Source organism: Echiichthys vipera, assembly GCF_963691815.1.
Source record: "Echiichthys vipera genome assembly, chromosome: 17".
NCBI classification, from domain to species: Eukaryota; Metazoa; Chordata; class Actinopteri; order Perciformes; family Trachinidae; genus Echiichthys; species Echiichthys vipera.
Window position 1 is genome coordinate 23578971 of NC_139842.1, and position 12074 is coordinate 23591044.

General features: G+C 41.9%; 2 protein-coding genes across 2 annotated transcripts; both read left to right on the forward strand.

Moving 5' to 3' along the window:
* The first annotated feature begins 76 nt into the window (after positions 1 to 76).
* On the forward strand, positions 77 to 4516 carry ankrd54 (ankyrin repeat domain 54). Its single transcript, XM_083931953.1, has 8 exons — positions 77 to 718; positions 1448 to 1495; positions 1582 to 1680; positions 1841 to 1912; positions 2177 to 2224; positions 3424 to 3548; positions 3644 to 3751; positions 3917 to 4516. The coding sequence occupies exons 1-8, from the start codon at positions 325 to 327 to the stop codon at positions 4013 to 4015; spliced, it is 993 nt and encodes a 330-aa protein (XP_083788079.1). The 5' UTR covers positions 77 to 324; the 3' UTR covers positions 4016 to 4516.
* A 296-nt stretch (positions 4517 to 4812) lies between these two features.
* On the forward strand, positions 4813 to 11767 carry hmgxb4a (HMG box domain containing 4a). The gene is made up of 13 exons (XM_083931952.1): positions 4813 to 4865; positions 5547 to 5651; positions 5934 to 6070; positions 6152 to 6227; positions 6335 to 6922; positions 7937 to 8140; positions 8306 to 8484; positions 8756 to 8837; positions 8946 to 9010; positions 9111 to 9207; positions 9301 to 9458; positions 10972 to 11094; positions 11217 to 11767. Exons 2-13 carry the CDS (start codon positions 5615 to 5617, stop codon positions 11259 to 11261), a joined length of 1791 nt encoding a protein of 596 aa, XP_083788078.1. The 5' UTR covers positions 4813 to 4865; positions 5547 to 5614; the 3' UTR covers positions 11262 to 11767.
* Positions 11768 to 12074: the final 307 nt, after the last annotated feature.

Sequence of the window (12074 nt, forward strand, 5' to 3'; positions counted from 1 at the left end):
CTGTTGACTGTGCAATGGGTGTGCCTTTTACTACGTTTACCCGATGATAGCAGACGTGAAATAGGGGACATTTTACTGCTATAAAGGAAGAGTGTCTTCTGCCGTCAAAGTACCGTACGTTACCCACGATGGGAAGGTTGTAACGGGGGAGTTTCTGAGCTGACGTTCCGTGCCGTGCAGAGCAATGGCCCAATGGCGTCGCTGACGGCGGACATGCCATATTCAGAGCGGCTCAACATTAATGACTGCTTTATTTCCTTTTTGCTTTATCGGTAGTAGCAAGGACCGTGGAATAAACACGACATCCATATGTCACGATAAAGTATGGACGGGTGGAGCCCAATCATTGCAACAGCCTCGGATAATGACCGCTCCAGCTCCGAGGGGGAGTACATGGTGGAGCCCGAACCAGAGGGTGAGAGTCGGGAGGCGGTGGACAGAGAGCAGCGGGCTAACCTGGAGAGAATGGACCCAGAGGGTACTGCTGCTGCTGTGGGGTTCGGGATGAGTGGGACCGGGGAGGGGAAAGTGGTGTTGGGTCGAGTCGGACAGAGAGACGACAAAGAACTCAGGTACCTGCACTTGTTGTGGGAGCCGGGGCGAGCGGAGCTGGGCGCCGGTGGTGTGACGAGCAAGATGGGGAAGGTGACGGGGAGCAGGGCCAGGCGGCACCATAGAGCTGTCCGGAGCCTCGGTCCTATGGGTAAAGATATTTATGGTGAGGAGGTGTGTGTGTGTGTGTGTGTGTGTGTGTGTGTGTGTGTGTGTGTGTGTGTGTGTGTGTGTGTGTGTGTGTGTGTGTGTGTGTGTGTGTGTGTGTGTGTGTGTGTGTGTGTGTGTGTGTGTGTGTGTGTGTGTGTGTGTGTGTGTGTGTGTGTGTGTGTGTGTGTGTGTGTGTGTGTGTGTGTGTGTGTGTGTGTGTGTGTGTGTGTGTGTGTGTGTGTGTGTGTGTGTGTGTGTGTGTGTGTGTGTGTGTGTGTGTGTGTGTGTGTGTGTGTGTGTGCGCTACAAAATACTAGAGAAAAATACAGCTAACTTTAATGGGTGTTATTACATAGTTGGTATCTTTAATGTGACTGTATTATGTTTGTTATGGTCATGATATGGGTCATGAATCAGTCACTTTGATGTAATAAACAAATAAAGGTAATAAAGTTATTACACAGTGTAATACAGACATTAAAAGCAACATTTCAGCTATGATGACCAAAACCCAGTAGCTATCTACTGTCATCTTTTAACATGAGCGCCATAATATGCGATCCAAACCAAGTAGTACACTGATGAACAGCATACACACAGACAAGATCATTTGGCTGATCAAACCAGTGTAAAGTCAGTATTAGACCGTGAATGATGCTATCGTTGTTGCTCTGATGTCATGCAATCTGACCCCATCCACCCAGTCATAAAGCAATACTGAAATACTCACTTTGTATCTCAACAGCTGTAAAAAGACTGAGGGAAGCAGCAAACAGCAACGACATTGACACAGGTATGAGCAGTGAGGTGACGCAGTAAAATGCCACGGGGAAAGATGATTACAGGGTTTTTTTTGCTAACACCGTTGTGTTCTCCCAGTCCAAAAGCTCCTGCAGGATGACATTGACCCCTGTGCAGCAGATGACAAGGGGAGGACAGCCCTCCATTTCTCCTCCTGCAATGGCAATGAGAGCATTGGTAGGTTGGCGTTTAACTTGTCGTTACAGTATGAAAGGAAATCACAAGTAAGATATGCATTCAAGTTGTTTTCTGTACTTTCTGCTATTGTGAACTGCATTTTAGCATCAGAGGTGTCAATTTGAAATGCTCTTTTTCAAATACTTTTTTATGACTGTAGTGCAGTTATTGCTGAGCCACGGCGCTGACCCCAACCAGCGAGATAGTCTGGGGAATACCCCCCTCCATCTGGGTAAGAGAGAACAATCACCATGGCCCGTAAACGCCTGTAGCACTGTGGTCAGCAATGCATATGACTGTGGTTTCCCTTTGACTCACAACTGTGCAGCTGTTTGAGACTCACACTTGCTAAAAAGAAGATACACTTCAGAATAACACAAAGCAACATTCTCGTGCAGTTAGTAGTGTAGTTCTTGGCATGCAACAAGTGTTTAAAAACACATTTATTCTTGTATTTTGTGTTGCAACATGCCCATTTTACCCTGTGTTTCTGCAGCGGCCTGTACCAACCACGTGCCTGTAATCACCACATTGCTGAGAGGAGGTGAGACCACTGAAGAGGTGTTGAATTCTCTGTGTATACACTTTGCTCACTCTCCCATTACAGTTGGCAGGAAATAAAGGGGAGCAAAATCCACTTTTATTTATTCATACCCTTCCCTCATTAAAGGTTGCATATGTAGAATCTTTGTTAAAGGCTATATTTAAAAGAAAATAACACACCCACGGGGCATTTTGAGGGGTACAGAATGAAAGTATTGCTTTTCCATAAAAAATGTATTTAGTCTGAATTCTTATTTTTAAAATAGTTTTGACAGGTTCAACAATGACTTTCTCTCATGTTCTGTTTCCATTGTACCAGCCAATAGCGTTGGGTGTTGTGGGTTGCCAGGGTTGTCTATTGTTGCTACAGAAACAAGGAATCAGACTGGCTAACGTTAAATATTGTCATCAAATTCATAGATTAGTCCAAATGAGTCGTTACCCTTTATGATTCATCACTGACATGGAGCAGGCTGATCACTGACACACTCTGTAATGAACCTGACAACCTGACTGCTGGAATAAATTTTTGTTGTTGCGACTACGATCTTGAGACACAAGATGGCGCTGTTCTGCTCATTCTCCGTATTCAACCTTTAAGTCAGTATAACTATTAGTTAGTTAAATCATAAACGTCATATAAAGCCAAGGCATTGCTGGCCTGGTTTCATGTAGGTGAACGCAGGCTGCCATGAGCACTAATTGAGGAGGTGAATCAACTGTTGCACTGTGTCCCGGTTTATAGTTGAATTGGACACCCGTCTGTCAGCCAGTCGGAAACACATTTTCTGTGGCTGCCTGTACATTTCCCACCCAAATATTGGCTGCTTAGAACAAACAGAAGCTTATTTAAGATATTTAAGATAACGATGACCTTGACAAATGAGAATATTCACAGGCTGATTTCAGATCATTTCAATGTAAAGTAGTAGTTCAGGTGTAGCACTTAAATGTGTGTAGCTATCCTGTACGTTGCACTTTCAAAATGAATTGAGAATGTCACCGTTACAATACGGTTGCGACAAATAAACACAAAGATATCTCAAGAAGGATACAATGAAAAGTGATAATAATAATAATACTGGAGTTTATCGATGTAAAGATCTAGTAATATTATTTTTCAATGAGAACTGAGAATTCATCAAAACAATTTCCGCATGTGTAATTCAGAGATTTGTGCTCTTATTCTCCTCTGTTAAGGAGCCCGTGTGGATGCCCTGGACCGAGCAGGCAGGACCCCTCTGCATCTAGCACGCTCCAAGCTTAATATTCTGCAGGAAGGAGATTCACGAAGCTTAGAAACCCTGAGAGGGGAAGTGACACAGGTAGAGGATGCGTTAACTTGCCCCAGTCTTCCAGCAACCGCGCTCTACATTTTTAGATATTGCTGACGATTTTTATATCTGACGTCCCCTTGCAGATCATTCAAATGCTGAGGGAGTATCTGAACCTAATGGGCCAGAGTGAAGCTAAAGAGAGGCTGGAGCACATTTCGACACAGCTGCAGCACACACGCACCAAAGAGCAGGTGCGCCCTACATACTTTTTGAATGATTCTCAGATACAAATGAATACAAAACAGTATTTATGATCTAACTACACTTTTAAGACTTGTTTTTATTGATTATTTCTTATGCATTGGCAGATTTCACTAACTCATACTTGGCTGTATGTATTTGCTTCTTTCCCCCAGGTGGACGAGGTGACCGATTTATTGGCCAGTTTTACATCACTCAGTCTACAGAAACAGAATTTGGGGGATAGGTCGAAGATAAATTGTATAGATAGCTAAAGTCCTGCTACTTTTCAGGGAAGGCTCTGCTCCACTAGCATTGACTAGACATGAAAATGCTGAACCATAATGCTGAGGTTTTCTGTCCATATTCCAAGCTAAGTCCGTACATCTGCAGGACTACTCTACAGGACAGTTACACTGAAACACCTTGTGATTATAACTAAATCATTATTATGTGTGCCTAACAGTGTTGACATAAATATGTGTGTCTTGGTTTAAGATAGAAAATAATTTCCAGTACTGTGGTTTAGTAGGGAAATACACGGTTTAAACAGGAAGCTAGTGGAACAGAAGCCAACCCAGAAGAGTGAGTGCGAGTGAGAGTGTGTTTGAGGTTGTGTGTGTGTGTGTGTGTGTGTGATGTGCTGACATTTTCTCTTTTTGCCTGCCATTATTAGCTAAGCTCTATAATAATAATGATGAGACATATTTCTCATGAGATGATTAAACAGTTTTCACTGTTGTATTTTCAGTTTTCTAATCAACAGCATCTTTGTATCTCGTTGCCTTTTCTCTTGTATTACATGTTTGGTTTGTTTGTGTGTGAACCGTACTGTAAAAAAATGATTTGGCTGTTGTTGGAAATGTGTGTATGTGATTCAATAAATGAATATGTTTGGCTATATTTGGCTGTCATACAGTTTGATATGTAAGTCATTTCAGTATCAACATATGAGCAGCAGTCAGTTTGCATAGTGGGATAGAGAGCTTGAATGCATGTGGCTACTTTCCCATCACGCTGATTGGCTGCATTAGCTAAGCCCCGCCCCTATGTCGACACGTATTGTTGCTTCGCCGATAATAAAAGATGGCGACCGGACCCGCGTAAATTGGAGAGCCTATAGAGGTAGTAAAATTTAATAAACATATTATTTTCTCTCTTCCTGATGTTTATAAACAACACATTCTATCACCCCAGAGGAGATGAAGACATGAGCAGAGTTGAACGCATGTTTGCCACTGTATTTTATGCTCTGAGGCGACCGCGGCCTAGCTGTGGGTGCCAGCCTCGGGCTTTCCTGGGTTGCTTTCACCGGCAAGCATGAGGGCACGCTCAGCGAGAAGCGTTCCAGTGCTGGGAGTGTTGGGAAGCTAAGTGAATGGAGAGGGGGTGTGTTTGTGTATCTTTATGAAAGTAGGCGGGAGTTTGTTAAGCTATCCTTGTAGTACTCCCTTGTAGGTTACCATATAATTCATGTGTTATAATGCAACTTGTGTCTGTTTTTCCTCAAGAAGTAGCCAGTCATTGTGCACTTCTCCACTTTTGTGCTTTTCAGTCCAGGTTAACTGGCCGTCCAGCTCAGTGTGTTGGACTAAGCGCGAATAGTTGTAGCAACCTAGTAGCTATTTAGGTGTAATTACCTTTTTTATGTCTAGGTAAGTAACAAGATGCGACATATGAAGACAAATGGACAGCGGGTTTCCACTTTGTTACTGTGTAACATTAAACTGCTCTGATTCCGTTTTTTTCAGAATGGTATCTGTACCCTAACTTGCAATTGATCTTGGTTTGTATTGTTGTTCACAGGTTAGTATCCTGCCTTATGTTGCCCGTGACACACTGTGACAAATAACCGTGTTGACAAAGGAGGAGCCATGGCTTTTGAAGAGATCAAAAATAAAGGAGGAATGGGTAATGTCTCCCTGTAAACTGCATGTCATTTTATTGTGTTCCTACTGGACAGGCTTATCAAACATGCTACTTATATTAGTCAGAAAAACATGATAAATTATGATAAATGAAGACATTCAAGTCCTAGTTTGCAAGAAACCCAGGGTATTTCAAGAGACGTGGATGTAACTACACCCTTAAAAGTGTATTAGTTAGTTATTTATAATTTTATAATAGTTTTTTGGTTTCAGTTTTGTCAAGTTTTTACCTTAAGGATTATAATACTCGGTTAATTTATTCTAGATGTGGGGATGGAAGGAGACAGAGGCCTTGTCGCTGGTCGTAGCCAGAGAGAGAAAAGAAGGTCTTACAAGGATCTGTTAAGGGAGGAAGAGGAGATTGCTGCTCAGGTCCGAAAGTCTTCCAAGAAACGTCCCAAAGTAAGTTATTTGTCCACGGTAATGGGACCTCAGGGTTTAATGCTGCTAGTTATTGCTAAAGCAATTGTTATTTCATATCAGGATTCAGAACTGTTCATGCTTGGAGGAGACTCGCACAAAAAGAAGAAGAAACATAGTGATGACTACTATTATAGAGGTGAGAGCTTGATATATTGTAATAATCTAAACTAACATATAATCATTAATTGAAAAAAAAAAAGACTCTGCAACTGTAACTCTTTTCTTTTATTGTCCTTGTATCAGACCACGATGGTTCAGGGCCACCTTCTCACAAGAAAAAGCACAAGTCTGCAGACCGCTCCCCTCCTCTCTCGTCCTCCTCATCCTCCCACCCAACAGACACAGCTATGGGCCTCCTGCAGGCTATCACCTCTCCCCTGGCCACAGGTTCGGACCCCAGCCCACACTTGCACAAGAAACCCTCCTACCCTCCCTTCTCCTCGCACTCTTCCAAGGACCGCAAACGTGAGAGCAGCGGCGGTGGTGGAAGCAAAGGGAGCCACTCCTTCTCTCACTCCCGCCCTGTGTCTTCGTCATCATCTTCCTCCAAGAAACAATCCTCTTCTTCCTCAAAGTCGTCTCTGTTCCACGGTGGAGCTACCAAAGAGGAACCCTTGACGTTACGTGAGGCTGACGGGCTGAAAATGAAGCTTATCATGTCGCCAGAGAAAGAGGAAGGAGAGAGCTTCCCGTTCACGCCCCACTCATCCAAAGGAGGTGGAAAGAAAGAGAAGGATAGAGACAGGATGCAGCACTCAAAGTTGCCCAAGAAGAAACTGCAGCAGAATCGAGATCCACTGCCTGTAGTGGGGAAAGAGGTGGAGGTGGAAGGTAAGATAACCAGGGTTCTAAATTCACTTTTTGGATCACCAGCCAATGTGGCTGGTAACTTTAGAAAGCCAATCAGAATTTCCACTAGCCAATTTTTCCCGGTGAAAACAAAATAAATTATGAGTGCCACTGAATGCATTTGATCATTTTATTAACATTGTTGGCAGGAAAAACACATAAGTACAATACATACAACAAAATATACACAGTACGTGCAAACATTTTATTTCAATTTTGGGATTTATCCATCTATATCTACATATTTCTATCTATCTAAAATACACACAACAAAATTTACAAAGAAAAGGCAAACATTGTTTTGTAACGGCCATGGTGGCTCTGCAGACAAGACAAACAGCTCTTTACCTTCATAAACAGATAATCTCCCTCCCACCTGTGTTGAAAGCTCCTGTTTTCCATCTTTCTTTTGGCCGTTTTTGGGGAGGGGTGGATTAAGTTTGTCTGAAGAGACTGGTAGCATGGATGCTCATGTTTGTCAACAGAAAAGTAGTATGTGCTTTATACTCGCGGGCCAGCTCTCATAGAACCTTGATATGAGCTTGCGGGCCAAATATAATTACACGTCAAACTCAGGCCCGTGGGCCAGGCCTAAATTTGACGCCCCTGCAGTAGACTTATAAAGTGAATAACATGGTAGTAGTAATTACGTAGCCTGTCTACATTTATACTAAGTACATTTAGCTAGCTTTTACCCCTAATGCATTTTATTATTAGTATCGTTATGATTTTTTCGATACTACTCTTGTTGGTTCTTTTTCATCACTAAATGATTGCTTTTAAAGAAAAAAACAAAACAAAAAGGAATTAATTCAGAACAGGGTTAGAATGTATATATATTTTAGCCTAAATGTAACTAAATGTTCTTTAGCAAAGTCACTATATAAACTCAATAACATCTAACTGGAAACAAATCTAAAATGCAATTAAATAAATCATTTTCCTGACATCACAATACTCTGTGATGTCAATATTGCTGTGTGATCTGTTATACAGGCCATTATGGAGGTGGCATGGGAGATGAAAGCTCTTCATCTGGGGGAGAACTGGAGGCTGGTGAACTGGTTATAGATGATTCATACACACACCTGTCAAAAAAGAAGAAGAAGAGCAAAAAAAGCAAGAAGAAGAAGGACAAAGAAAAAGACAGAGATAAGGATAAAAGTGGGAAGGACAAGAAGCACAGCAAAGGATTTGGAGGTTAGTTTACTATTTGTTTATAACAAATAAGTTGTGGTACAACTGAGTTGTTCTTTTTGTTTATGCGAACTGATGGACATTTGGAAGAATGAACTGAAACACAATTTGCGCATCAATACAATACTTGTCATTACCGTGGCCTTATCCTTGCATGACATTCTTCAGACTCGTCGAGGGGCCACAGCCACTCCCATCCCACTGTTACTCACAGCGCTGTCGGTCCAATGTATGCCATGGGCACACCCGTGCCTCCACACCACCACCAAGGCAATAATGAAGGGCCAGAGAAGAAGAAGAAGATAGAGGAGAAAGATCGGGAAAAGCACGGGAAGAAAAAAGATAAGGTAAGAGACTGTTCACTGATATTTCTTGTTGTTGGGTTGGTTGTTAAAGTTACAAAAGCAATTGTTTGCACAAAATCAAAAACTGTACTGACCCTCCTGCAGATACTGTTTCTAGGGTTCTCTAACATGAGACCAAAGTCGTTTGGTATCGCTGATGTTGCTTGTTGTTGAGCAAACTAACACGCTTAATATGAGAAATAAATAAGTAAATGCCTGTTTCATTGCATTTGATTTTCTTGCATTCTTGGTTAATGTCTTTTTCCTCTGTTAGCCCAAGAAGAAGAGCACATCAGCGTATCAGATTTTTTGTAAGGAGTACAGGGTCAACATAAATGCAGAACAGCCAGGACTAGGTGGGTGATATTATGACATGCAGTGTATGTAGTAACATTAACTGGTCTATTGTCTGTTCAAGTATCAATAAATACACATTTTTAACAATATGTCGGTGTAATCTGCAGTCTTTGGTGAGCTAAGTAAAAAGTTGGCGGAAGTGTGGAAGGCGATGCCAGAGAAAGACAAATTAGTAAGTTTTGCTTTTGGAACTGATATTAAAAAAAGCCTTTGAATAGCCCTGTAATACTTGCAGATGTGGTGATGTCCTGTGTTGTGATTGTTCTTTGCAGGTGTGGAGGCAGAAAGCTCAGTATCTGCAGCACAAACAGAACAAAGCTGAAGCCACCACAGTCAAACACAAGAGTGCCCCTGAGGGAAAAAGCAAAGGTATCTTTGACTCTAACATGAACGTTTCCAACTGATCAATTTTCCTCTCACTATCAGCTCTTATAACTGTTATCTTTAAATTGGTCATGACAGTTGTGGGAACAGGGATGGTGTCCCCGAACAAAGCGCCTGGCACTATGTCCCTGTCCCCTGCACGAATCCCAGATGTTGATCCCATTGATGCAGCAGCTCACCTGCAGCTACTGGGAGAGTCCCTGTCCCTGATTGGGCATCGGCTACAGGAAACAGAGGTAAGTAACCACCATAGACTGTATAAAAAATGGACGTAGCCTCTCAGTCAAGGTCTGTTTTTTCAACTTGATCTAATCGTCCTCGCCTACGGGAGTCGCCATCTTGTCGGGCTTCGATTCCTCCTCATTTCCTCTTACCAAAAAAAGGGGGTTGATGTGACGTAGGGGGGAGGGAGATAAGTCCATCTGGCTGACGTATACTGAAGTAGCCACATTAGCACCACCGCCTGGGAGCTAGGCTAACGGAACACGTTACTAGATAAACAGGAGTGGGAGTCAATGTTGAGATTTTTTTTCTGGGACTGGGAGGGAACGGGAGTCATTTTTCAAAGCATTTATGATCTCTGATTTAAACTGATATTCAACACAGTCCCATGCTCATAGACTGTTAAACACAGACCCTCACAGCCCGAATCCTCCCGCTGCTCCAGATTAGCATCTAGTGTATGTGTCATAGATAGCAGGCTGTACTGCAAGTCATGTTGCAAGTATGGCTATTTAATTAGCATAACAGAGCTAACATTAACGCGTGGTGTTCCTAAACCATCTTGTATGGGTCTTTATGGAAATACCACCACACAGATAACCACAGTCCAGGTCGAGATGTCGTCGTTAGCATGCTAAGGATGCTAATCCTGACAACTAGCCTCAGAGGAGAAGTGAGGGCCAGAGGCTAACTGTCACTCAAGACTCACGCCACTAATTATTCCTAAACTTTAACCTCCCATAAAATAAAAACAAGCTGGTCCTAAAAAAAAATCACCCCCCATCAGTGTCGTCATGGAGATATGACCTAAACATACAGACTAGAATGTTTTTTGTCCCAGGTCTTAAACAGGTTTAATGATGTTGGGAAAACAGTCTGTTTAACATGGGGCTCAATGAGAAACTGCTCTATTATGAAACCTGTTCCTAGTGGACACTCAGAGAACTGTAGTTTTTGGCACTTCCTTATTGGATCAACCAGGAAGTCGCTGTGGTGGGGGCTTGGTTCCCACATGCATGCATGTGCTGTATCATCAGGCCAATATGCAGTGGATTTAAACTATAGCTTCTATACAAACTGAAGTTGGCAATTTTATAAAAAAAAAATAGGTTTTTGTCATATTTGCTTAAACTGTCACTCAGACAGATAATCTATCATGTATTCTTGAAACATTTGAGGCGAGGGGGGCATGGAAGCCTATATGCATTTGTAGAATAACCAGTAGGAACAGTCTCTAGCCCTCTCTGAAATCACCTGTGATGGGACAAAGTCTTCATCACAGGCTAGATTTTTAAAAAGCCTAAAAACCGAGCCAAAAGGAGGTGCAGAAGCCTTTTCTCTGTACACTTGAATTACAATATGATGAAAGATTATCATGGGTTTTTTTTTGCCCAACAACACCAAGAATAGAGCACCTGCCCCAGGTTTAAGATAGCACCACATTTGCTATTCAAAGTGTAACATGGAGATGTTTAATGACTACGCAGTGGAATAAGTTAGTCCTGTGATGACATTTCTTTGTGTTAGGGGATGGTGGCAGTGTCCGGGAGTCTGTCCGTACTGCTGGACTCCATCTTGTGTGCGCTGGGACCGCTCACCTGTCTCACAGCACAGATACCGCAGTTAAATGGATGTCCTCGAAACGTCCTGGTAAGTATTAGCATTGATAAATGTATAAAATAAATGACTGCAGGTGTTTCATTCACTTAGCAGAGATCATGAACCTCTGTACGCACTTTTCTAACAAAGCTCTCTGTCTCTTTTTCTGTCAGTCGAATACGTTGGACAACATTGCCTACATCATGCCTGGGCTCTGAGTAAAGGATGATAATCAGAGTGAAGCGATTTGTCATCAGAAGTCAACACATACGACTGGAGTCCTTAACAGGAGTGACCCTTGGACTTTAATTTAAGCCACTTGCTTGACGTCTGAAAACTTGGGAACTTTCCAACATCAACATGTTTTTAAAGTGTATTTCTTTTTTAAACAACCTTCTCTTAATTTTCTAATTGTTATATTTTAAATGAAACATTTTACTGAACATGATCTATCCTGTCAGCTTAGTTGTATTCTTACTGTACAGTGTGCTGTTGTACGAATGGGTGTGTGTACTGGGTGGATGTGTGCGTTTGTTTGGCTGTTGTGTGTTCGGTACATGTCGACATATTTGATTTTAACTCATATGTACAGGAACGTGTAAGTCATCGGGTCATCATCGACATAATGTAATATATTTGACAGCTGCTTAGTTTTTCTTTCACCATGTAAAAAGTGCTGTTTTATACATTTGATATCTTACTGCGCATACAGCATTTAGATTTTGACTGCTCTGTAAAAAAAAGTGATAGAAAACATCTTCAGGTGCAACCTTGTTTTAATCAGGAGCTGTTCAAACAAATCACTGTTAGACATTTAACGAAATGGCAACATTAAAACTGTTCTCAACTCTGCTTCGCTGTGACGTCATAATGTTTCTTTCCATTATTCAGCTCCATAACTCAAGAACAGAAGGGGACATGTTGGTACTGAATTGATTCCATAAATCTCCAAATGTGGTAATTGTATAGATCTGTGTAAAGATTCAACGTTTCACCCAAAAAATACACCGAAGTGTATATATGATTTAAGT

What these genes read in the sequence shown, in the direction of transcription:
- ankrd54 (XM_083931953.1), top strand. Translation starts at nt 325, where the DNA reads ATGGACGGGTGGAGCCCAATCATTGCAACAGCCTCGGATAATGACCGC. An exon ending in TATGGGTAAAGATATTTATG is followed by an intron (nt 719 to 1,447) that starts GTGAGGAGGTGT and finishes GTATCTCAACAG; the next exon opens with CTGTAAAAAGACTGAGGGAA. An exon ending in ACACACGCACCAAAGAGCAG is followed by an intron (nt 3,752 to 3,916) that starts GTGCGCCCTACA and finishes TCTTTCCCCCAG; the next exon opens with GTGGACGAGGTGACCGATTT.
- hmgxb4a (XM_083931952.1), top strand. Translation starts at nt 5,615, where the DNA reads ATGGCTTTTGAAGAGATCAAAAATAAAGGAGGAATGG. An exon ending in CAAAAATAAAGGAGGAATGG is followed by an intron (nt 5,652 to 5,933) that starts GTAATGTCTCCC and finishes AATTTATTCTAG; the next exon opens with ATGTGGGGATGGAAGGAGAC. An exon ending in CCCTGAGGGAAAAAGCAAAG is followed by an intron (nt 9,208 to 9,300) that starts GTATCTTTGACT and finishes TGGTCATGACAG; the next exon opens with TTGTGGGAACAGGGATGGTG.